Raw genomic sequence first — 26,248 nt, forward strand, 5'->3', positions numbered from 1 at the left:
TGGACCAGGTGACCCTGAATCTTAGTTATGCTACTGGGGGATTCCCATGGTGCATTGAGTATTTCTTCTTCAGTCACCTTTCTCACCCACTATGTGTTAATAGACCTCTCTGCATTGAATTGTACCTGTTATTAATCTCTGTCTCTCTTCCACAGCATGTCTTTATCCTGTCTTCGTTCTCTCACCCCAACTAGTCGCAGCAGATGGTCGCTCCTCCTGGAGCCTGGTTCTGCCAGATATTTCTTCCTGTTAAAAGGGAGTTTTTCCTTCCCACTGTTGCCTAAGTGCTTGCTCATAGGGGGTCATATGATTGTTGGGTTTTTCTCTGTGTGTATTATTGTAGGGCCACCTTGCAATATAAGGAGCCTTGAGGCTGTTGTTGTTGCAATTTGGTGATCTATAAATAACGCTGAAATGAAACGAATAGTAATAATAAAGAACTTTTTAAAAAAAGTCTTCATCACCCAACATTGTTTCACGCCTTTATTATCAGTACAATGTGGCAGCAGATAATAAAACCTATGTTGATATTTTTAATCTAAGAACCTTAATGTAGTTTGGCAACTTAATGTTAGTGGCTCCATGATATATAGTTATTTTTCTGTTTGCCTAAGTAGTGAAAGATCCCTGATTTGATTCTGGTTAGCAGCACAAATTCTTGTGTCTGTTGTGATGAGCTCTTGTGAAAAAGGGAACAGCTGAAAGTATTTCTCTCCCTTTTTTAATGTTTTTTTTTTTCAGTGTATTTTAAGTATAGATGAAAATGCGTCTGTAAACTTTAATCCCATTGATTGATTTTAAACAAACAAAAAAAAAAAACCCCACTTCCTCTGAGGCAGGTTACCCATCTGCCACCCACTCCCATCTGCGCTGCACAAACACCTCCTCTTCCTGCCTTTCTCGGTTCTCCGTTCTGCTTTTCCTGCTCCCGCCTTATTCATGTTGGGTTTACCTTTCTATTATATGTATATGTAAACTTCTATTATATTGCAGTTGCAATAGTGCAGTCTGAGCCACACAGTTCCAGTTTGATTTTAACCTTATCCATTTGTGGACTTTGCTTTTTGCTCGATTTTTATTTTTTCCGCCTGTTTCCTGTTTGTGTCCCACTGCTTTCTTCACCAGCCTTTTCCAGCATTACTTCTAACAAAAGGTGAGCAGTTTAAACTTTTAATCTGAATTTAATATCAGTGTCTCTGATGATGTATGAGAGTGCGACGATGGCGCACTTGGACAGTTCTTTTAAAGTTGACAAACAAACAAAGTCTCCACTGTAGTTAAATCTAGCTTTTACCAATTACGCCAAATTGCCAAGGCCAAGCCTTATATACCCAGTAAGGACCTTGAGAAATGTATCCATGCCTTTATTGCATCTAGATTAGACTACTGTAACTCCCTCTATTTTGGCCTCCAATCCCCTTCTCCGCAGACTTCGGCTTGTTAAAAATGCGGCTGCACGCCTCTTAACTGGAACTGGCAGGTTTGATTCTATCACCCCTATCCTCGCTGACCTTCATTGGCTTCCCATCAAATACCGTATTGATTTTAAATGACTATTGGTTACCTTTAAAATTATAAATAACATTGCTCCCAGCTATCTTGTTAAACTTCGCAGCTTGTACACTCCTAGTAGATGGGCCTGTTGCTCTTAGTGCAACCTAGGGCACGGTTGAAGACCAGAGGGGATCGTGCTTTTGCCATAGCTGCACCCAAACTCTGAAATAATCTTCCTATTTTGCTATTCCTGAGTCTGAATCAGTTCAATCTTTTAAATCGCGGTTGAAAACCTTTTTATTCAATTTAGCCTTCCCTAGTTAGTATTTGTATCCTGCAAATGTTCTTTTATGTAGTTTTAATGATTTTATTTTATTTTATTGCTGAATAATCTCCTAGTCGAGTTGTGTTTGTATTTTCTTTTGCATATTTTCACTGCGCTGCAGCTAATTAGTGCTCTCCGCCTGTTGGTGTATTTATTCCGTTAGTTTCCTTTCTTTAAATTATTGTATTACTGTAAAACACTTTGGTGTACCGCTGGTTTTGAATGTGCTATACAAATAAAGTTCTATTGTATTCTGTATGCATTAAAGGATTAAAGTTGATCATGATGTCTAATCTTTAAAGCAGTGCTGTCTGGTTAAATATTGCATTTTATATTTCAGTTTCATTTCTTGGTCATGGATGATTTCGTAAGAAACACACTGCTTGAATGGGGCCTAAGTGATTGGGTGAAGAAATTTAAAGGTAAAGTATTGATCTGATTGACAGATATTGATTATTATTTGATCTGTTAACTGTAAAACAGCTTATAGAACTGTGCGGATTGCTTTTTCACTCATTAGCGAGAATTTCTGAAGCAAGTTGAGAATAATCTTTATCTCTTCAATTTTACTTTTAATTACAGATGAACAAATCAATGCGGAAAGTCTGTATTATCTAGATGATCGAGAAATTGATATTTTGATCCCAAAAGCTGGACCAAGAGTGATATTCAAGAATAACCTCAAGCTGTTAAAGGTAATTGATTTCTTTGACAATCATTGTTATTTTAGTGTACAGAGGTTTAATTTTTGTTAGAACTATCTTGATATTAAAAAAAATGTACTGGCAGTAACAATATGTAGCATAATTTTTTTTTTAATTCTTCACTAATATGGATTTACAATGTTTTGGTGGTGCTAGAAAGAAATAAACACAAATCAAGAAATAGTCACTTCTTTTCAATTAAGTTACAAACTATTTTGTTTCCTTGAGATTTAGTATCTATACGAGAAATACAATTTTTAATACATGTTTAAGTGCTCAGTATTTTATTTGGCTTTGCACTTTTTATCTGCAGGGTAAACAGGAGCATGAAGAAGCAGCTGGTTTGGTTCAGGTAAGGATTATAATGAATTTCAGACATTGGGCCAACTACCTGAGACAAAATAGAGTTTCATTCTGTTGCCTATAGCTGCGGGCCCATCCCCCGGGCCTCGGACCGGTACCGGTCCATGAGTCGTTTGGTACCGGGCCGCGAGAGTTGAGGCTCAGGTGTGAAATGTATAGTTTTCATCGGTTTTCAGCATTATTTTGTTATCGTTTTTATCGTTTACTCGGTTTTCCTTGGTCTTTTCACGCGTGTTATGAATAAATTTTCTTTTTTTCCCGGTACCGGTACTAGTTTTATTTTGTTGGATTTATCCGCGACACCTTAAAGGGCGGTCCGTGAAAATATTGTCGGGCATAAGCCGGTCCGTGGCGCAAAAAAGGTTGGGGACCGCTGGCCTATAGGGTTACATACCGATTGAATATTAATTTTAGTGACCTTTGATTGACATAACCGGATGTCAGTATTGCCAACGTAAATTACAATTTTACTGAATTTATGTTTACCCTTAGCCAGCAGTTTTAAATTTCCCTCACTGTCGCCTGTTCAGGCCATCTTGACTGATGTCTCTAGCTTTACATGTCTCAGAACAGAATCACCAATTACCAGAGTTTGATCCCCTGCGGGTGTGTCGCCAAGTAGGGAAAAACAATTAGACACATGAATGGGTTGGTGGTGTACCAGGGGCTTCCTCCTCATTGTCACCTAGGGCTGCCACAAACGATTATTTTGATAGTCGACTAGTCACCGATTATTTTTGCGATTAGTCAACTAATCAGATCATGCATCCATTGGACATAAAACGTACAAGCTTATTGCACCAGCAGCATCTGCTCTTATATAACTATCATTAGCTTACAGCTTTAAGTGTTTAAGGTATGTGGTAACTAAAAATAAAGACAAGATGATAGTTTGTTAAATTTTAATGAAATTTGCAGATTGTTTCGGTGAAGTTTAATAAACTCCTTGCTATCTAAAATATAACGGGACACCGGAGTATATTCTCGAGCATCTCACACTTCTGATAATCAGCTGTCTGCTTGACTTTTATTCAGCTGTGTAAAAACTATAACTTTAATCTCAGCCAAACTGATTTACTCAGGAACAAATAAAATACTAAAAAAAGGCCAAACAATAACATTTTTAAGTTATCTAAATGACTTATATATCATGTTTAACCTGAGTAGCGAAAGACGGTGGTGGGTTTGAAAACGATTTGCCGGGAGTCCAGTGTTCTCACGGGCTCTAGTGAGCCTTGAACCCCAGCTAGCTATCGAGCTAGTGGGTAACAGACGCCTCCGAAAACGTCGGAGCGCTTTTGAAAATATGTGTTGTCTTGATAAACTGAGCAGACATTTGAGGTTTACACAGCTACATTCTTGCCTGAAAACATGTTAAACGTTTATTTTGTGACCCAGAAAGAATAATAAGAGTAATGTTAACACTAACTAGCTGCCGCCATTGTTGGAAACTGAGCTGGGTCGCGCTATGAATTCTGGGACACAGCTACTTCTTCTTCTTCGGGGTTTAACGGCAGCTGGCATCCTTGTACATGCAGTGCTGCCATCTTCTGTTTCAGTCCGTTATTACACTCTTAAATCCTACTACTCATTCCTGCGTCTTTTGGGATCTTACAAAGCTTCAAACGACGTGTCGACTATTAAATCAGTCGTCAACAATTTTAATAGTCGACGTAATCGTGACTAGTCGACTAATCGTGGCAGCCCTATTGTCACCCAGTCATCTTGTTTCCCCGACTGCTCGGGACAATCTGCCAGAGGAAGCCAATGGAGCCTACACTACCTTCGGCTGTGCCCCGGCTAAAGGGGCCTGGCTAGCTACGGGATGTTTAAGGGTGTGAAGTCGAGTCTCCAATTCTGTGTTCCTGAGTGAATGGTTGAAGATTACACCTTGAAATACGTTATAAGTTTTTAATTAAATTGGCTACCCAGATAAGCTACACAAAAACACCACTGTGTGTTGGAACAAGAAGTCATACTCTAATGCAGAAAGCAAACACCAAGTGACCCACTGGTGACAATGTTTCACTGGCAGTAATTATATTTAATTGTATTAATTCTTAACTAATGTAGATTTTAATTGTTTTGATTGTGATAGGAAGAACAAAACTCAAATCAGGAACCAATTGTTTTTTTCCAAGTAAGTTAAAAACAGTTTTTTTTCCCCCTTCAGATTTAATGTCCACATGACAAATACATGTTTAAGAGCTTAATATTAAACACTGCTTTGCACTTTTTATCTGCAGCTTGAACAGGAGCATGAAGAAGCAGCTGATGTGGTTCAGGTAAGGATTATACTGAACTTCAGACATTTGGGCCAACTGCCTGATACAAAGTAAAGCTCCATTCTCTGGTTTATAGAGACTGACCACTCTCTACAGAAGCCAATAAATGACTGAATCTAAAAACTTAATTCATAGGGAGTTGCGGAATATACATTTTGCCCTAGCTAGGAGGTTTGCCAACCGTCTCTATAGCTCTTTGTGACTGGGACTTAATTATGCGAAAGAATTGCCTCATAGTATCACCAATGTTTACTAAGACGAAGGTTATTATAATTTATTTTTCATCAGTCTGCTGGCTAATAAAAAAAATCACTGCATTTACGTTTGTTGATTGTAAAACTTGTATGTTAGTGTCCTTTAAATGTTGTTAACGAACAATGCCAATGCAAATAGTGATCTGTATAGCTGATATTCATCCTCAGGTTTTGCCATCCACAAGTTCCAAAGGTAAGATATATACTATCTATTACATCTGATATTCATCTTTCAAAGCAGAAATATTTTTATTTTGACTAAATGATTCCATTGAGCTTAAGTTTGGATATCGAGAGAGACCCTGCCAACAAACGGATATTTTTTTGTGGCTTAGGAAAGCGAAAGTTGGATCTTCAGGCTGAGTCCCTCAAATGTTTCCCAGCAGCTAAAAGACGTTGTGACTCAGGTATTTTTCTTTGTTTCTAAACAACATATCCAATGAAATTTTTCTTGTATAGCAGGAAAAAACTTTATCATCAGTTTGCTGGTATCTGAGGTACTATATTAAATTTTTCTTATTTCAAATCAAACATTGAACAATCAACTTGTGCCATAAGTACTTGGTAAGTGGTCCATAAGAACCTGATACATTACCCTTTTTGGATATCAGTGTATCACATTGTGTGTTTATAATGGTTCATAATTCCTGCTAAACACTTCTTTACTTTCACTTTGACAGACACCAGAATATTGTCTGAAGTGAAACGCATAATGAAACAAATCAAGGACCAAATAAACGACAAAGAAGAACTTGGTGCTTTTATAAAGTGGGTATATAAACATTTAAGTAAGACCTTTTACTTAAGGTATAATGAAGCTTTATTTATATGAGATCCAGATGTCTTTTGTAAGACCATTCTGGTGAACGGAAATCATATACACAAGGTGTTCACAAAGAGATGGCTTTCTAATTTTGCGATACATTTCATTGTTGAATAAATTAACTCACATTTAAACTCTTGTTCCATAGGAATAAAATCAGTGATTTAGAGATTAACAAGAGAGAGCTTGTTGGTGTCTTTGGAAGAACTGGGGCTGGAAAGAGCTCGTTAATCAATGCCATCATTGATGAGAAGAATCTTTTGCCCACTGGAAGTATCAGCGCATGCACCTCAGTCGTGATTAAAGTGGAGGCTAACACACGTAGCTTAAAGTATGAAGCGGAAATTGAGTTCATTAAAGAAGAGGTACAATAAAATGAATGTTTATTTTTCACAGTATATGTATATATAAGTATGTATATAATAATTATATAATACATAATTATAATAATTATAATTTCTAGTTAGTCTGCATGACATTTAAGAAAACCCAAAGATTGTTTTTGTTTTTATCTTGTTTTAGGAGTGGCATGATGAATTATGGTCACTGAAAACTTACAAGAAAGGTGATGATGACTATCGGGACATGGTTAAAAAGCTGTCAGCCCTGTATGGAGATGAATGGAAAGACAAATCCCCTGAAAACCTTATAGAACCAAAGTATTTCAAAAATATTCCAGAATTTCTAGCGTCCAAGAGGAAATCTTTGAATTGTGACACAGTAAGGTCAAATGCTATTCTATTACTTACTATTACTTAGAATGTTTCTTGTTTTACTGAGTGAAATTTGTTTGCAAAGTCTGAAATTGATATAATTTATAGACGGCCTACTCTATGCAAATTGGGCTTTAACTGTTATTAAAAAAAATGAAGAAAGAAAAAAAATAGAAGCAGAGTAGAATATAATGCATCTTTGATAAGTGCTACAGACCAAAATCACAAAACAAATCTTTTCTTGCCTTATCAAACCTCAGTGCTGCTTTTGACCAGTTTGAAAACTAGATGTGATCAAAGGACCAAAGACAGAAACAAAAATGTGAATGTTTATTTACAATGTTTTCCAGCTGCCTCCTGCAGCTCAGCACACTGAGCTCCCTTGTCAGGTCCTGCCATCCTACTTAAATAGGGAAGACTGATTCTTATATAGACCTTTTCTACTTTATCTGAGCACTCAGAGAGTGGAAAAACAAAAACCTCATTGAAGAAAAGCATTTCAGACATATTCCAGAAATTTTAAACTCCATGAAGAAATCTTTGGAATGTGACACAGTAAGCTCAGAAACTCTAAATAATGCATTCTTTGAGAAAGTATTTATGTTTTCAGTTTGCGAGGACTGACATAATTTACTGTCGGCCTACTCTATAGAAATTGGACTAATTTAACTGCAAGTTTAGTGGATTTGTAACTGAGAACATTTTTATTTATCACACCTCCAAATCCATAAAATGACAACCAAATGTACCAGGGGAGGTTCTAATTCTTTTTGTTTTTTAGTTTTTTAACAGAATGAGTGATAGTCGCTGTGCAACTCAGCAAGTTCATCAAGGAATAGCTTTAAAAAAGGAGAAAAAAACAAACAAATTTGAGTTCCACTGAAATGGATTTAGAGGATTTGAAACAAACAAAAAGTCATGTTATGGATAGATGGTATGAGAAAAGCTTTCAAAAAGTTTTTCATCCTAAAGATGTCAGTATTAGCTCCTGAGGTCAAGAGTGTACATATGGTTGTACATACTTACATTAGCCTGTGCTGTATTTGGGGTTTTCTGCTCCTAATTTACTGTAATTGTAAGTTTTAGAAATTCAGTTAGGTATAAGTACGTATTCAGGTATAGTATCACTAAAAGCTACAATACTCACTACACGTTATCGTTGCTCTTCAGTCATATTTTACGTTGCACTACTTCTTTAATCCAATTTGAAGACACGTTCAGTGATTGTACAGGTTACGTGTCTTGCATTATCGTATTTATTTCATTTATTGCAGGCTCAAGAGCTATCTCAAAAACTTCGTATATACACAAAGGGTGGACCAAAGCAGGAAGATGGATATAAAGCACAGCAGTGGTTTTGGCCACTAGTGAAAAGTGTGACTGTCAGGGTGCCTCACAATGAGCTCCTGCAGCATGTCACACTTGTGGACCTTCCTGGAAATGGTGATCGTAACAAGAGCAGGAACGAAATGTGGAAACAGGTATTTTATTCACATCCACTGCATCTTGTTTTGTCCTGTGTTGTCTGAACATTGTTTTGTGTAATTATTTAAAATTGACATTCTATGATTCTCTTTCAGATTGTTGTAGATTGTTCTACTGTGTGGATTGTGGCTGAAATTACTCGAGCAGCATCAGAAGTTGAAGCCTGGGAGATCCTAAAAAGTGCACATGGGCTCATTGGAAATGGTGGTCAATGTCAGCAAATCCACTTTATCTGCACCAAGTCTGATCCTGCAGATGATCGGTAAGTGAATTACCAAACCACACAGTGCTGAATGTGTTGGCAAAAGTACTCAATAACTGATATCAAAAATCATATTAAAGACACATACTATTATCAAGACTAAGATAGTACCAGTTTACTAGAGAATGCATTTCTTGAAGAAAATTCAGTGTGAACGCTGACAGCTGAATTGTTTGAGTTGAATTTTTATAATTACTTAGTCTTGTACACCAGTGTGTACACTGAATACACCAACTCATTCACATGAGAGCAGAAGTTCACACCGAAGAAGTAGTTTCAGAGTTTGAAAGTAGCTGAACAGAATAAGCTGATTAAATGACAAAAGAAAATTTAGACTTTGTGAACTTCAGCTTTCAGCAATTCTGCACTTTGACTTTCAGATGAATGGTTCGGTGTATTTCAGCTCAATGGATATTTTCCCAACCAAAGGTTCAGAAGTTATGACATTTCATCTCAAACAATTCAGCTATCCACATTCACACTTGAGTTTTCTTTAGGAAATGTGTTCTCTAGTTATTCCTTTGTTGTTATTTCAAGGGCAGGGATTTTTTTTTAATTTTTTGAAAAGACTTAAGGTGTTCCAATTGCATGTTAAAGAATAAATTGTGCCATGGATGTTAATGTCAGTGGCCATTTTGCTTATTTGTATTTTCATTGGATCGTTGTAAAGCAGCAGCCATTTTTGTTTATTATTAATCTATGTCTTTAGCCGCTAACTAGTCTCACACCGTTTGTCGCTTGTCTGTGAGCTGCGTGCTTCCATTCAGATTTTTAAAATTTTAAACACTTTCTGAAATATTCCTCTTTTCTGCTGATAGGGTCACATTGACTTTGAATCACTTTCCTTCTTTTAGGCCATATTTCTCCCACACCGTTTGACTTAGACCCTACTGTTACACCAAATTGACCAGAGCAACTGTCTGCAAAACTAAGATATTTATTTCACTTCATTTCTACAGTTTTTCTGTCTCTCAAATCCCTCCCCATTCATGTGTATTGGAGAGTTAGCATGAGGCTAGTGTGAGGCACACAAATCCTCAGGTGAATTTTTTTTCTTTAACATCTAGATACATGTTCAATCATCCAAGTAAGTTAATCCCCAAAAGTTGATTCTGTTCAACTGGACAGTGTTTTCAGTGGGAGAAATGTTTCGTCGTGACGAAAGCTTACTGCAGGTTTCCCCAGCCTTAAAAACAGTACCTGGAAATTCACTCCCTGTTTAATTCCACCAACCACTTTTGGAGCAAAGATTTTACAGAACATTTTTTAACTCGCACTTGTGACCTTAAATTTAAGCTCTACACAAACAAAAATCCACACATGTGTAGAACAACTTCTTGGGATCCCCACAGTTTTTAAAACACATTGATATCACGTTCACTTCCCAGTTTATAAGCCATAAGGCAACAATTCACTCTATTACAGCATCCCTCATTTGAATATAATTTGGGTACTGGTTTGTCTGTGTCTCACCATAGTCTGGGCCCCACCTATGAGGTAATACTCACCACAAGGCTCATCTACAGTTTGTTAGCTTGTCATGTGTCTCACTGAGAGGTTTAGTGGGTAAACTGCTACTCTTTCTGTGGGGGGCCATTGCGTATTGGCTGTAATGCATTCAGTGTGAATGCAGCAACACACGCTGCAGGCTGTATTGCATTCAGTGTGAATGCAGCAACAGCCAATGAAATAAAAAAAAAGATTGCTTACACAGAACCGTCAGAGAACAGGTTCAAGGCCTGGTAGGGACAAAGCTTGTGTTACATTATCAAAGGATAAACACCAGTTTGTACTTAGATAATGTAGGTAACATTAATTTTTCACATTACTTTATGATTTTATTTGATTGTCTTGTTTATTTGTAAATTACATTATATAGTGTTACCACCCTTGGGGCTGTGTTTCTGCATTAATTACCTATACTTTCATGAAGTACATTTGAGATGATATCCTGCTCGCTAAACACTGTTCATAGTGTTGAACTCTGCTTGTTAACCCCTAACTATGGTTGAACTTAGCTTGAGTAGATTTTTGAGGTGTTACTGCTCGTGAGGTTAGCCTTAGTTAGCTTTAGCTTTTAGGTTTAGTTAATTTTGTGCTGGTTATATGCCTAGTGGTTTGCAGTACGTGGCCCTGTCGGTTTTCTGTTTGAATTTTGCAATAAAACCTTTATTTCACTCCCTGTCCCTTAGCAGAGGGGGTTGTAACAATACCATGATAATCCTGTGTTGTTTATTAGGTGAATGCAAAGACAGTGTTTTGCACCAGGAAGCATCTCTGTATAGACAGTATAATTTAGAAGGGCAGTAAAGAAAGTCTGCATGCAAGTATCCTTGGGCAAGATGCTGACCCCTGATTTGCTCTTGATTGATTGATAATATGTCAAGAGTTTTATTCTAAATGACACTTCTTCAGCTGAGAGTCAGAGAGTGGATACACACACACGCTGCAGGTTTTACTTGCAAGGGCGGTCACAGAGCGCTCACACAAGAGTGGGGGCCCTGTGATCAGCGCTTTGTTCAGTGGAATATTGGTGTGTGTGTGTGTGTGTGTGTGTGTGTGTGTGTGTGGTGGAATGTGGGAAGCAGCTCTTTTTCCTGGTAAGAGGTCAGAACTGCTTGTTGAGCTTCTTACTATCGCTGTGGGAAGATTCAGATAAAAATATCAGAACAAGTTTTTATAAAGAACAATCAGTTCTAAGTAATAAAAAGGCCATCATGCAGTATTCTATCACATGTAAACTTATATCATTAAAAGCTTATACTGACTACTAAGTACAATTTTTCATTGACATAATACTTTATTCATCCCGAGGGAAATTGGGTTGCTGCCAGCCTTGCCAGCACCATCTTACCCTTCCGACCATACATACATTACGTCACATGGGGAAGACAGGTCAGAGAGGAATAACAATGGAAGGGGTTAGGGAGGAAAAAAAAGAACTCCCCAGACTGAGCTCCAACAGGGAGATCAGTTTGACACAGAAAAAAAAAACACCTCAGCACATAGCACATGAATCATCACATCTCACAACATAGAAGACACTTCCAAGGCGTTTGGAGGGGGTGGGGGGTGAATGTAGGTCTGTGTCAGTGTACATGCGTGTGTGTGTGTGTGTGTTCCGTGTTCAGCTGATCTTCTTCTCCAAGATCTTATCCATATTGCGTTCAATAAACACAGTCTGTGTACTCACAGCCCTGCCCATCGTCTATCATGTCAGCCAGCCTTGTGGGATTTTGAACAGCTGTAGCCACTTCTTGTTCTTCAATAAGCCAGGTCCGAGCCAGCTCCAGTCAGCCAGAATTCTGTTATCGTGGTTCCGAATTGATAGATGTCATTCAATGTCCTCCATCAAGAGTGTCGCCAGACACACGGCGCAACCGACCATCTGATGTATTTATCTTAGTGTGAATGTTAGATATAAAACACTTGAATATAGAAAAAAGTGTTTGAATGAAATTTTTATTTAAAGAATTGAAAATAGCAGGTCTGTGCTCTATTTCTGTCAGTTAGCGTTTCTAATGTTCATAAGATATGAACACAACACTGTCAGAAACCCACCCAGCTTATTTACCATTACAACATGACAGCAACACACGAATAACTGAAACCTCCCGTTCATTCATCATTTAGCTCTTTACTTCAGCACAACTGACACAACTGTTTAACCAAATGATGGACGCTAGCTGTCATAAATCAGATAACCCTTCAAAACACAGCTGCATATTCGTTCTGTAGGTTTACTCTTATTTCAGATAACCTTTTTCTTACCTGTGGTTAATGATCACAGAGCTCTGAGATCTGATTTCTTCTCTGGAAGTGGCGACTCAGACTTGAAACAGCGCCGGAAAACCATAGTGGACAAAAGTATATTACATCTGTAGTGATTTAGCACTACGATACAAAACGAATGCGAAACAGTTTAGATCTGTTTGTCTAAGGTTGTGGGTTCAAGTACAGCATGGGACATGTTTCTCATTTTCCACTTTCAGCATGTTTGTCAAAAAGGTGCCGTGGTATACACATAGCTAAACATAACTTTATAGAAAATCACAAAGCGTTGTCCTTTTATACTTCAGAACAGGGTCTCAAACTCATGGCCCGGGGGCCACTTGCGGCCCACGTCACCCCCCCTTGCAGCCTGTATATTGACGTGAAGAAATATATTGCAATTTGGCCCTTTAAGTTTGTTGTTGAATGCAATGTTAAAATAAGTTATTTAAAAAATATTTAATATGAAGGAATATAAGCAGAGAGTACATTTATCTGACCTGCTGAAACCACATTCATCTTCTCGGGCTTTAAGGTCATTAGATCAGAGACTGCTGGTGGTACCGCGCACTCGTTTTAAAACTCGTGGTGATCGGGCCTTTCAGACTGTGGCACCACGGTTGTGGAATTCTCTCCCACTGTCTCTTCGCTGCACGGACTCCATTGATTCTTTTAAGAAACAGCTGAAGACATTTTTATTTAGAAAAGCATTTGATTAATTTCTTCTTATGCTGTTTTTATAGTTTTTATAGTTTTATTGTTTTACATTGTTTTATTTACTGTTATATTGTTTTTATATTTCCATTTCCTGTGTTGTAAAGCACTTTGTGATTTTTATCTGTGAAAAGTGCTATATAAATAAATTTTACTTACTTACTTACAAACATTTTGAGGAATTGTGTTAGTTCAGTGAGGGAGTTATTTGTAAATAAAACTATTTTCACTAGCAGTCAGAACTATTACTTTAACTACTGTGGTTTGCAGAATCTGTATAAGCATGTGGCCATTTACCATTGAATGAAACCATAAACAATAAAAAAAAAAGGTTAGGAATAATAGAAAGCACGATCCTTCAGAAAATAAAAAGAAGCACATTGTGCGCTGTCTATCTTGCGTGCTGCACAATATCGTTTATTACTTAGTATCTACTGATATCTACTGCTAGCTAGTTTATTGTGATGGTGCTGTTTTTTTTATTATGTTGCTCTTTGTTGTTTGCTTTCTCTTCTGTTTTTTTTCTCCATACAGGTGACCCAGGTGTTTTTTTTTTTTTTTTTTTTTTTTTTTTTGTTGTTTGTTTTTGTTTTTCTTTCTTCCCCCCCTTCTCACCGTCTCTTCTCCCCTTTGGTTTTCTTTCTCTCCCTCTCTTTCTTTCATTCTTTCTCCCTGTCCTGTCGCCCAGTCATGTCTGTCCCGTTTGTAGGAACTGAAAGTAAAATAAATTCATAATTATAATAAAGGTCAATCAAATGGACCAATATGGCAAGGCCATGATGATCCACTTGGTAAAATAAATCCGCTTGGCATCTTTCTTGGCCTGAAGACAACAATTCTGATGGCTAAAGATCCAAACGGGACACAAAAAAAAAGAAAAAAGAAAAAAAAAAGAAGGCAGAAAAGCGGGGCCTGAAGTGGTCAGTCCTTTAATTATGCTGATCTTATTGACACATCTTTTTGAAGTGGTAAAGGTATCTTGCACTCCACATGCAAATCCTTTGAAAGACAAACACTCAGCTATTTTCTTGATGTGTTGCTGTATGATTAAGCTATATGTTGAGTCCAGTTTTCTTTTCTATCCATTTAAGAGTTGCACACAACCAGGAAGCCAAGGAAGAAGTGATGAACGAATTCCAGGAACTGAGTGTGAGTTTTAAAGATGTTCAAACAGTTTTCTGTAATGGCGAGGCAAAGCTTTATTAAAATTAAAACACATTATTTCAGGAGCAGTTCAGCGATAAAGGTTTCAAAGTGTTCACAGTGAGTGCTGATGAGTTCCTGAAAAGAAAACGTGTAAAAGAAGATGACAATGGTAGGTTGTAAGCATGTCAGAATATTTTGTGATTAAAAGAAATCTTATTCAATGCATATCTTGTTTTATTTTCCCTCTATGTAAACCAGGAAGAAGTTACTAGATTAAATTACTTTTATTTACAGAAATACCCAAACTTCAAGACTTCCTGCAAAATCTCAACGACTGCCACTCTGAGACAATAAACTATGTGAATGGAGCTTATGGGATTCTGTCTTTGATTGAAGGTGCCAGGTGCAGCAAAGCGGTGAGATCAAGTTATCTGTGTGGAACAATATATTAATGACAAATTGATAACTTCAAATGTTTCCATAACTCTGACACCTAACAAGATTTTAGTTATCAAGATTTTTTGACAGGAACTGACTGAAAAAAATTTCAAAATGATGAATGAAAATAGAGAGTTGTATTTATGTTATTACTGCTTTAATAAAGAATAAATATACTGTTTTAATTTCAGGGTGTTGGAAAAGCAGATGATGTATGTAAAGTTCTCGAGAAAAACTTGAAAGAAGAACTTGATCAAGTCAAAAGAGCAGTTGATGAAGCGATCAAGGATTTTGAACAATGTCTTACAGAAGGCGTTAAAAATTCCAAAACCTCTGAAGAAAAACTGAAATTTTTTTTGGACCATGATGTACGTATCTGAATTATAATTATTATAATTAACATCATAGCAACAGATTTTGACCTTTATATGAGCATGTGTTTTTAAAATGGTTTTCCAATTTGTTTCAGCAAGAGCCTAGTTTTTTCAAGACACTACAGGCTGTGGTTTGGAAATACGGCATCCACCAAACAAAAAAAGGGGAACACATAAATCTCAACACAATGTTAGCTTCATGCTTGACTGACAGCATTGATGAAAAATTCAGAAAGACCTTCCCGTAAGAATAAACACATTTTAAACTGTACACTATACTTGAAATAATTAAAACAAACTTGTCAATACTGCCATCATGAAACATTTTTTTTCAGAAATGATGTTAAAGGCGGATCTTTCAATGGAGTCATCAGTAGATTTTCACTTGACACAAAATCACTGATTCAAAAATACCAAGATGTCAAACTGCAGCTGATATTTCTCCAGACAGAGGTACGACATGAAACTATCCAGTTTGTCAGTCCATTATAGCAGAATTTACCTATTCACTCTACAAATACTAATTCTGTTTATTAACTCATCCATGTTTCATGTTTTTAAGGAGGATAAAATTAAGGCAAAACTCAACAAAATAATCCTAAAGGGGAAGAAAATCATCTACAACAGTCTAACAGAGACAATTGAGAAAAACATGAAAAAGTGCTATAAAGGTAAGAAGATTGTCAGCTTGTCACTGTAATAAATCACAATTGTACATAAAAAAATGTTTTGACAAAGTTTATTCTTTTCTTGTAGACGCACAAAAAATTTCTGGAACTGATGCACTGAAAAAAATGAGGAAGACTATTGAGACACATGTATCCTTAAATAGGAACATGTATGAGGACGCAAAAAAGACCATGATGAAGAAGATGAATATATTGATGGTTTGTCAAATTATAACATACAATGAGACCAAGTAGTGTTTTTTCTGTATTTGAGTGCTTTGGCTCAGTCTGAACATTCTCTAAACCAGGGCTAGGCAACTCCAGGCCTCAAGGGCCAGTGTCCAGCAGGTTTTAGATATCACTCTGGGTCAACACAGCTGAATCAAATGATTAGTTTGTTACCAGGCCTCTGGAGAACTTCAGGACATGTTGAGGAGGTAATGTAGCGATTTAAATCAGCTGTGTTGGATCAAGGACACATCTAAAACCTACATGACACCAGCCCTTGAAGCCTGGAAGTTGCCCACCCCTGCTCTCTAAACATTAGTGAGGCTGCTGTTAATATTTTTATTTTTCAGCATTACAAAGATTTAGTCTGATACGATGGGTTGAACTGAAGAGTTTGAAGTATAAACTGGCCACAAGCACTCTAAACAAACATCTACCCATTAATTTAGATGTTTCAGGTGTTTCTAAACGTCAATATTTGACTTTGGAAAAAGTAATAAAAGCTCTGATGTTTAATTAGACGATCATCTGTAAGGAACTGGAGGAAACCATGGACCACTCCATTAAACACTCACTCAAGGCATCAACTTTGAGTGAGAGTCTCCCAGGTAAAGAAAATATAGGCTATAAAGGTGAATCATGTATGTTGAACAATGCCAAAGCATGTTTTATTTATTTTTTGTTTTTCAGATGTTTCAGGGGATCTTGAAACTGTGCAGCAACATTACAATGAAGTTAAGCGCAGTCAAGAGGGAGAAATGACATCACAGTAACCAGGTAAATATTTAAATGTTATTTCATGTCACAGAATTATTATTATTAACCATTTTGTGTTAAATTACTTTAATAGTTCCTGTGAATTCTCAAAGAGAGGGGGTGAAATCTGATGACAATCCTAAGCACCTAAATATACATTAACTTTTGTCATAATTTAAAGATCCGAAATAGCCATTTTAAATTACATATGGCCATTTAAGCTGTCCGCTTGTATTTTCATCATCTCAGCTAAAAAAAAAAAAAACCCAGCTGGTTCTTATCTAACATTGGTGCCAGGTAATGTTATGCACCGGTGCCCTAAACATCCCCATTTCTCTCTGATAAAATGTTTGATTATATTCTTACGTTGGATGAGAGTTTTTTTCACTAAGTGTTAAAGTGTGACACCATAATGTTAGATTTACTTTAAAAGAAGTTTACTAGCAGCTGCTAAACAACTGCTAACAGTTGTGAAAACAGCAGCACTACCAACATAAACGTTCAGGACATGCTCAAAAACTTCCCTGAATATTGTCCACAGTCTTTGGACAGAAGTGACTTATTGACTCATATCAGACTGACAGCTGAGGTAAACATGCTGAATTAATTATTTCTGTGCACAGACAAAGTATTTGAATAATATCACCACTTATAATTTGTGTTATTTTACCCTTTTTACATCCGAGTCACCTCAAACATGTTAAAATAAAGTGTTTCCAAAAATGATTTTCTACACAAACAGTAACAGAAACAACAGATATTAAGATTTTCTATTCTAGGCTGAGGAGCTTTCAAGACATCTTAAAGCTAGCTGTAAGCACTGGCAATTTTACTGTTTGCCTGAGCAGCTGAGTGTTAAAAATCTTTGTGCTTATTATTACTGGATGTTTCAGATTTGCTCCACACAGTAACAGCAGAAACCTGATGACCCACTCAGCATCTCTGAGGGAACACTGACCAAAAGCATGAGGTCTCTGGATATCACCACAGACATTTCTGTTGTGTTGCTTGCTGTCTTTGAATGTTGTGTTTGACTTTTAATGAATTTGGTGAAATGAGATTTTTCAGTCTTCACTGAGAAAAGCTCCTGGGTTTGAATCCAGTTTGAGGCCTTTCTGTGTGGACTTTGCTTTTTCTTCCTGTGTCTGTGTGGGTGCTCTCTGTGTACTCCAACTTCTTCCCACAGGCCAAAAACATGCGTGGGGGTTAGGTTAATTGGTGTTATTAGTTTTGTATTTTGTCATTTATTTTTATTTTTCATTTCTGTTTAGTTTCAAGACTTACAATTTCAATTTATTTTTCATTGTTTGAAAATGTTTAATTTTAGTTGGTTTTTATTACTGTTACGTTCTGATTTTATCTACTGTTTTTTTTCTTTTAATCAATTTTAAATCATGCTTTTTTTATTGTTTTTTAATGTCTCTGTAAAGCACTTAGATTCACCTTGTTGTTGAATTGTGCTATATAAATAAACTTGCCTTGCCTTACTGTTAATTTTTTTTTTTTTAATTATTGTTGTATTTAGTGGAAATATCAGAGACAAAATTTAGGAAAACCAGTGGAAACAATAGAAATGTTTCACTTTTTGAAAACAGTTGACCCACTTGTCTTGTTACATGTCCAGTGTCTCAAACACATCCATCAATACCATGTCAGGCACATTGTAATAACATTTTTACCAAACTAACAAATACTGAAACTAAAACTATTTCCTCTGATTTGTATTTCAAATGAGGTCATTTAATCATTTCTGTTGCTTGTTGTTTTTATTTTGTTTAACTAAAATATTCATATCTAGTCTTAGTTTTTACTTTAGTTTTATTTGAGTGGAATAACCTTAGGAACCTGTTCAGGGTGTACTCTGCCTCTCGCCTGACAACTGGGAAAGGCTCCAGCATCCCTGAATTGGATAAGCAGAAGAAAATGGATAGATGAAGATTTTTAAGCATGAATTCCTCCCAGAGTTTTTAAGGTTTTAATTGTGAGGGTCTAAACCAAAAGGGCAGCACTTTGTGCAAAGATGTTTTGATATATCTATTTTCTCCATTTTGTTGTATTTGTTCATTATTTGTAGACCCTAGTTATACAGAAAATTATACAGCAGTAGAACTACAATGTTACAGATTGTTAATTTTAGTGCTTTAAACCACAGGGATACTGTGATATTCAGATTCTTCCCAGTTTTCTATATAGCACATGTCTTATGTATACCATTTTACTTACATTTCTAACCTAAATATTAATTTACTGTAATACAATGGTTTCTTTGGTTGTCATAAGTAATAAAGCAGCAGCAAAAATATGTCTCACTTTCTACTTTAGTTATTATATCATATTGTTTTCTGTTGTTTCTATTCTGTATTGATTCTATAGTTGTAAGATGGAAACATGGTTTTTCAAACCTTGTTCTTGTGTTTTTTTTCTGACCCTACAACTAAGCTACCTGCCAAAAAGTACTTTGCAGTCCCACGGTAGCTTGTAACAAAGAGCAAAATTATCTATGAACTGTAAAGACTGAACCACAAACCATTTATCAACCAGAAGTCAAATGATTGTGGATCCTGCTTCATCAGAAAGGTTTCTTGTCTAAGTGGCCTTACAGGTCAAATACAATCCTCCAGTCACATTTCTTATCAGCATCTCTCTTCTATGATTCTATAATAATGAACTTTTATGGCCAAAGTTACCTTTTATAACCTTTACATTTACTGTTTCACAAAGGGTTAAAAGACCAATGTCTACAATTAAGACTTTTTGAACGCAGAATATTAAATTAAAGAAATTTAGCAGGAGCAAAGGAAAAATCAACTAATAATAATCATCACTTAATAAAAGCCCTTGAATTCGACTTATGTAATTAACCTACTCTAATGTAGATTCCTAAGACTGATTTTGGGAGGAATGAGAGAAAGGAGGATGGGCTCATCCAGGCCTGAAGATGATTTAACAATTTGGACATGTGTTACACCCCCTTCCTTCGTCTTACCAAATGTGGTTTGCTCTGTGAATCCCATTCTGTTGTTTCTCTCCCTCTCTGTAAAATTTCACATTGAGAAGTTTGGGAAAAGCTTCAGTCATTCATTACAGTGGTCATAAGCTCAGTTTTATCACTCTGCATAATTCAGCAAGTCAAACTTAACAGTTGCATGTTATTTGTTGTGTGTTGCTGGGCTGTCAACTTTGACAGATAACATTGACAATTTATATTTTTCTTAGTATTTGTGAGGATTAAAGATGGTAGTAAAGATTTGTGATAAAACTGAGGTTGTTAGATTCAGCCCTGAATATCTAAGAAATATGGTATCTAACCAGATTTTTACTCTGGATGGCATTGCCTTGGCCTCCAGTAACACTGTGAGGAACCTTGGAGTCATTTTTGACCAGGATATGTCTTTCAATGCACATATTAAACAAATATGTAGGACTGCGTTCTTCCATTTGTGCAACATCTCTAAAACTAGAAATATCCTGTCTCAGAGTGACGCTGAAAAACTAGTTCATGCATTTATTACTTCCAGGCTCGACTACTGTAATTCATTATTATCAGGATGTCCTAAAAACTCCCCAAAAAGCCTTCAGTTAATCCAAAACGCTCCAGCCAGAGTACTGACAGGGACTAGAAAGAGAGAGCATATTTCTCCTGTTTTGGCTTCCCTTCATTGGCTTCCTGTTAAATCCAGAATTGAATTCAAAATCCTGCTCCTCACATACAAGGTCTTAAATAATCAGGCCCCATCTTATCTTAATGACCTTGTAGTACCATATTAGAGCACTATTAGAGCACTTTGCTCTCCCACTGCAAGCTTACTTGTTGTTCCTAGAGTATTTAAAGTAGAATGGGAGGGAGAGCCTTCAGTTTTCAGGCCCCTCTTGTGTGGAACCAGCTTCCAGTTTGGATTCGGGAGACAGACACTATCTCTATTTACTCATAGAGGGTCATAAGATTGTTGGGTTTTTCTCTGTATGTATTGTTGTAGGGTCTACCTGTCACGGTTCTGGGTCAGTTTTGACCCAGTATTTTGAGATTTCATGTTTTGGTTTGATTTTGTATTTTTGGTTATTTTCTTGATCTATTGTATGATGATGATTATAATGATGATGATGATTATTTAGTATGTTCCAGCTTATTCTGGTTTAGGTTTAGTTCTGCCCGTGTAAAGTCCGTGTTTCTCAATCTGCGTCCTTTTGTTGTTTCCTGTTTTATTTTGAAGGTTTGTGTCTTAAGTCAGTGTGTCCAGCTTCGCTCCCCCTATCTCGTTAGCCCCTATCTCTCCCAGCTGTGTCTCCCTCCTGTTTTCCATTCCCTGATTACTTCCCTGTGTATATTAGCCCTGTGTTTGCCCTTGCTCAGTGTCACGTCATACCCTCAGATTATGCCTGTGTGTTTTTGTTCTCAGTGTTCACGTCATGTTTTGTTTTCGTGCCAGCAATAAAGCTGAGGTTTTGAGTTGCGTTCTGTTTTCCGAGTCCTGCATTTGGATCCTCATCTCCGCCTGCCCGCACACAGAGCCCTGACACTACCTTACAATACCAAGAGCCCTGAGGCAACTGTTGTCGTGATTTGGGGCTCTACAAATGAAATTGAATTGAACTGAATTGGACTGACTGGAATAGTAAGAATTAAGAATTTTTTACAAAGTGTTCACCCAACATTGTCTCACACCTTTGTTATTCGTACATAGCCAACATGTGGCAGCATATAATAAAAACTATGGTGATATTTTTAATCTAAGTACCTTAATTTAGTAAGGCAACTTTGCCTAACGTTAGTGGCTCCATAATATAGATATTTTCTGTTTGCCCGAGAAGTGAAAGATCCCTGCTTTGATCCTGATTAGCTGCACAAATTACTAACATATGAAGCTGTCTGTTGTTATGAGCTCTTCTGAAAAAGGGAACCGCTGAAAGTGTTTTTTCTTCTTTTTTTTAATGTTTTGACTTCCTGTGTACTTTAAGTATACATAAAACTGTGTTTTTGTCTTGTTTTAACCTATAATATTTGAAAACTTTAATCCCTTTGATTTATTTTAAACAACAACAAAAACCCACTTTCTCCGAGGCAGGTTGTTACCTGTCTGCCAGCCACTCCCATCTACGCTGAGCAAACATATCTCTACTTCCTGCTTTTCTCAGTTCTGCTTTTCCCTGCGCTCACTTTACTCATGTTGGATTTACATTTCTATTTTATGTATAGATGCAGTTGCAATTGTGCAGTCTGAGCCACACAGTTCCAGTTTGTGGACTTTGCTTTTTGCTCGATTTCTTTCTTCCCGCCTGTTCCCTGTTTGTGTCTCACTGCTTACTTCACATCTCCCTCAGCAGCCTTTTCCAGCATTACTTTCAACAAAATGTGAGTTTGAACTTTTAATCTGAATTTAATATCAGTGTCTCTGATTGCATTAATGGAGACGTTTGTCACAATATCTAATCTTTAAAGCAGTATTGTCTGGTTAAATATTGCATTTTATCTTACAGTTTCATTTCTTGGTCATGGATGATTTCGTAAGAACCAAACTGGTTGAATGGGGGCTAAGTGAGTGGGTGGAGAAATTTAAAGGTAAAGTATTAACGTGAATCTGTGATGGGTACAGATATTGATCCTGATTAGATCTGTAAACTGTAAAACAGCTCAGATCTGTGCCCATAGCTTTTTCATTTATTTAGTATTCCTGAAACAAGTTAAGAATAATCTTGATCTCTGCAACTTTATTTTTAATTACAGATCAAGAAATTGATGCAGGAATTATTTGTGAGCTTGATGATCGAGAAATTGAGAATTTGATCACAAAAGCTGGACCAAGAATGAGATTCAAGAAGAACCTCAAGCTGTTAAAGGTAATTACATTTTTTTTAAAACAATCATTGTTATTTTAGTGTACAGCGCTGAATTTTTGTTAGAATTATCTGGATATTGAAAAATGTGCTGGCAGTAATATTATGCAGTGTAATTTTTGTTAAATGTTTACTAATATGGATTTACAATGTTTTGATTGTACAGGAAAAACAAAACACAAAGTTACAAACTATTTTGTTGCCTTGAGATTTTCTATCTTTATCTATATCTATCTGTATCTATACGAAAAATAAAAAAAATTAGTACATGTTTAAGTCCTCATTATATTTGGCTTTGCACTTTTTATCTGGAGCATGAAAAGGAGCATGAAGAAGCAGCTGATTTGGTTCAGGTAAGAATTATACTGAACTTCAGACATATGAGCCAACTGCCTGAGACAAAGTAAAACTCCTTTCTTTTGCCTTTAGGCATACAGTATTAATTTTAGTGACCTCCCATTAAGGTAAGCAGTATCTCATCAATTTGGAGAAAAACAGTTAGAGACATGAATGGGTTAGCAATGTGCCCGGGGCATCTGTTTAATACTATGCTTCCTCCTCATCATCACCCAGTCATCTTGTTTCCCCGACTGCTCAGGACAATCTGCCAGAGGGAGCTAACCTCTGGGAAGCTACCTTTAGCTGCACGGGCTAAAGAGGCCTGGATAGCTATGGGATTTTTAAGGGTGTGAAACAGAGTCTACAATTCTGTGATCCTGGCCTCCAGAGCTGCCGATAGGCTACATTTTTTGCAAGTATCATTATTGCTGAAGGAGGCTGAGGAGTAACTAAACATCTGACACAATGAGCAGGAAAGTGCAGGAGGGACAGGTGAAAAGGCCATGCTGCTAATGAGTTGGCTATGGCCAAGCTAAGCTAGTGAACCACTGAAGACACAGTGAGTGAATACACAGAGTGAATACACAGAGTGTGTGAAGATTACACCTTGAAATAAGTTCTAAGTTTTTAATTAAATTGGCTACGCAGATAAGCTACATAAAAGCATCACTGTGTTTTGGAACAAGAAGTGATAGTTTACCGCAGAGAGCGAACACCAGCGACCCACTGGTGTTTGACAGCATCTCACTGGCAGTAATTATTTGTAGAGTAATTTTATTAATTCTTAACTAATATAATTTGAGTTGTTTTGATTGTGGCAGGAAGAACAAAACTCAAATCAGGAAACAGTCATTTCTTTTCAAGTCAGTTTAAAACAGTTTTTTCCTTCAGATTGAATGTCCATACGACAAATACAATTTTAATACATGTTTAAGAGCTTAATATTAAACACTGCTTTGCACTTTTTATCTGCAGTCTGAACAGGAGCATGAAGAAGCAGCTGATGTGGTTCAGGTAAGGGTTATACTGAATTTCAGACATATGAGCCAACTGCCTGAGACAAAGTAAAGCTCCATTGGGACTGGGACTTAATTATGTAAAACAACTATCTCGTCGGATCACTGATATTTAGTAAGAAGAAGGTTATTGTAATTTATTTTTCATCAGTCTGCTGGTTAATAAAAAATAACTGCATTTAAGTTTGTTGATTGTAAAACTTATATGTTAGTGTCCTTTAAATGCTGTTAAAGAGCAATACCAATGCAAATAGTAATAATTTCCTGTATAACTCATATTCATCCTCAGGTCTTGCCATCCACAAGTGATACAGGTGAGACACACGCATCGTATTTATTGCATCTCATATTATTCTGTTTTAAAGGCACTAATATTTTTTGCAATCTACATAACTTTACTAAGAATAGATTTACTGAGAGAAACACGTTTTTCTTTTCTTATTTTTTGTTGTTGTTTTTATCCAATCAGGAAAGAGAAAATCAGACCTTCAAAGTGACAGGTTGCAGTCACCAGCTAAGCGACAACGTCTGTCTATGCCAGGATTTGAAGGTATTTACGTTTCTTACTAAACAGTGTCACAGTTTAAGGGTTAAACCTCTGTGCAGCACAATTTGTCCAACATCTTTGATGCTAGAACTTAGGGGTGGGTTTTTATAATCGATTCATCGATTAAAATCAATTCTGGCTTGGATAACGTAAATCTCACAAACTTTCAACAACCACCAAACAGTTAAGACAGTAAATGAGAGCAGGTACAGGGATTCTGCACAAAGACTTAAACACACAGCGCAACCCGCAGATCAGAATCAGTTAGATGTCGCCTTTCTCACAGTCGGGGCTGAAAGCCGACAGCTTGCTGATTCTGATCTGTCGGCGGGTCCGCGCTTTGTGTTCACGCCCTTTTTGCGCTGATCATAAAGCTGTTAGTTTGATGTCTCTCCAAACAATATTGACCGAACCAGCAGCAAAAGAAGATCCAAACGCTTCACATAAACATCGTCATGAATTCACTCTGACTTTTACTGTTTTGCTTCCACCATGATGCACAGCTCTCTCTCTCTCTCTCTCTGTACTTCATTATTCGCTTGCTTGTTAGGCACAAGTCTACCGTTGTTTACAGCGCTGTCGGCCTACGTTTTTTTTTTGTTTTATATACTTCCGAAAAGAAAACCTAATTTCTGCTGTTCAATACTGAACAAATGTAAACTTTTTCAGAGGTAATGTTCATGTGCTGATTAATGGTTTTCTTTGGTTTTTATGTACTGCAGAATATTTTTATAAAATCTAGGCCAGGAAAATCACCTTCATGTTTTTCTGTGTTTTATCTTCAGCTACTTTGACACAAAGGCATCTGCTGTGGCGCTCACACCTTTGATAACGTCTTGCGAGTGTCAGCTTCCTTTTTATAGATACAAAAATATGTAAATGTAATGATCTGAATTATAATATTTCTGACTGTCAAAATTTCCCAGATTCAAATCGAATTGAATCGAATCGAATTAAATCGAATCGTGGATCGAATCGATTCGGGACCTTGTGAATCGGAATTGAATCGATTCTAGAAATCAGTGACGATACCCAGCCCTACTAGAAATTACTTTTTCTTTGGGCTTTTGTCAAAATGTAACAGTCACATGATGCATGGTATATTAGGGTTAATTGGTAAGTGGTCACATTATGGTCCTGATATACTCTAATTCACACAGGTTTGCTTTGTTTGTTTTTTTAACATGAGATTTTACATTTTCTGTTTATTCTAGTCTATAATTCCTTATAAATACTTCTTTACTTTTATGCCAACAGAACCAGTCATACTGTCCGGTGTGAAAAGCATCATGACATTTGTACATGCCAGACTAAATAAGCAAGACAAACTCAGTGATTTCTTAAAGTGAGTATTAAGGGTTTTTTTTCCTATTTTGTAATGTATGTAACAACTGTAAAAGTCAAATGCAGTCTGTTTGTCCTAAAACAACACAACCAACATCTTTCATGAGGCTAACCCCCCCACACATACACACACGACGGTGCCAGCTGGATGCTTAAAGGCCGATGCCGACAAGAACAAAACAGTTCTTCCCTGAGAAACGATAACTCACTGACTCTCTTGCCCGATTCCGCAAGGCCACCTGCGTAGGCTGCAGACTGTTGATTTTTGCCTAACTGGGAGAAAGGACACTTTCTCAGGCTGAACACAGGACACATATTCTCACACGCATGCACACACGTACACTGCCACTGATATGCACTCACCCCC

General features: G+C 36.8%; 2 protein-coding genes across 6 annotated transcripts in view; both read left to right on the forward strand.

Moving 5' to 3' along the window:
* The first annotated feature begins 864 nt into the window (after positions 1-864).
* On the forward strand, positions 865-19,127 carry LOC308411166 (nuclear GTPase SLIP-GC-like). Of its 2 annotated transcripts, XM_080904943.1 has the most exons (24): positions 865-1,153; positions 2,160-2,241; positions 2,402-2,514; positions 2,837-2,875; positions 4,985-5,026; positions 5,133-5,171; positions 5,594-5,618; positions 5,761-5,832; positions 6,106-6,193; positions 6,397-6,613; positions 6,771-6,968; positions 8,236-8,442; positions 8,542-8,708; positions 14,285-14,342; positions 14,421-14,508; positions 14,634-14,755; positions 14,969-15,145; positions 15,247-15,395; positions 15,487-15,604; positions 15,714-15,822; positions 15,908-16,038; positions 16,568-16,655; positions 16,738-16,824; positions 17,697-19,127. In XM_080904943.1, the coding sequence occupies exons 2-23, from the start codon at positions 2,175-2,177 to the stop codon at positions 16,818-16,820; spliced, it is 2,397 nt and encodes a 798-aa protein (XP_080761069.1). In that variant the 5' UTR covers positions 865-1,153; positions 2,160-2,174; the 3' UTR covers positions 16,821-16,824; positions 17,697-19,127. The 2 variants fall into 2 exon arrangements, with proteins under 2 accessions (XP_080761069.1, XP_080761070.1); XM_080904944.1 differs by lacking the exon at positions 4,985-5,026.
* Positions 19,128-20,629: 1,502 nt separating this feature from the next.
* LOC308411152 (nuclear GTPase SLIP-GC-like) overlaps positions 20,630-26,248 on the forward strand; it is a 31,670-nt gene continuing 26,051 nt past the window's right edge. For 2 of the 4 annotated variants that reach the window (XM_080904922.1, XM_080904923.1), the window contains exons 1-7: positions 21,880-22,153; positions 22,279-22,360; positions 22,526-22,638; positions 23,950-23,988; positions 24,280-24,304; positions 24,460-24,540; positions 25,795-25,882. In XM_080904922.1, the coding sequence (XP_080761048.1) occupies positions 21,998-22,153; positions 22,279-22,360; positions 22,526-22,638; positions 23,950-23,988; positions 24,280-24,304; positions 24,460-24,540; positions 25,795-25,882 (584 nt within the window). In that variant the 5' untranslated portion in view covers positions 21,880-21,997. Of the gene's footprint in view, positions 21,417-21,879; positions 22,154-22,278; positions 22,361-22,525; positions 22,639-23,949; positions 23,989-24,279; positions 24,305-24,459; positions 24,541-25,794; positions 25,883-26,248 lie in introns of those variants that run through there. The other 2 variants (XM_080904920.1, XM_080904921.1) reach the window with 2 other exon arrangements.

This window comes from Rhamphochromis sp. 'chilingali' (genome assembly GCF_963969265.1).
Source record: "Rhamphochromis sp. 'chilingali' genome assembly, chromosome: 15".
NCBI classification, from domain to species: Eukaryota; Metazoa; Chordata; class Actinopteri; order Cichliformes; family Cichlidae; genus Rhamphochromis; species Rhamphochromis sp. 'chilingali'.

Excerpts from the sequence above, each read along its gene's own strand:
- LOC308411166 (XM_080904943.1), top strand. The coding sequence starts at position 2,175 with ATGGATGATTTCGTAAGAAACACACTGCTTGAATGGGGCCTAAGTGAT. Across the intron at positions 8,443-8,541 it reads GGAACGAAATGTGGAAACAG|ATTGTTGTAGATTGTTCTAC; the intron begins GTATTTTATTCA and ends ATTCTCTTTCAG. Across the intron at positions 15,396-15,486 it reads AAATTCAGAAAGACCTTCCC|AAATGATGTTAAAGGCGGAT; the intron begins GTAAGAATAAAC and ends ATTTTTTTTCAG.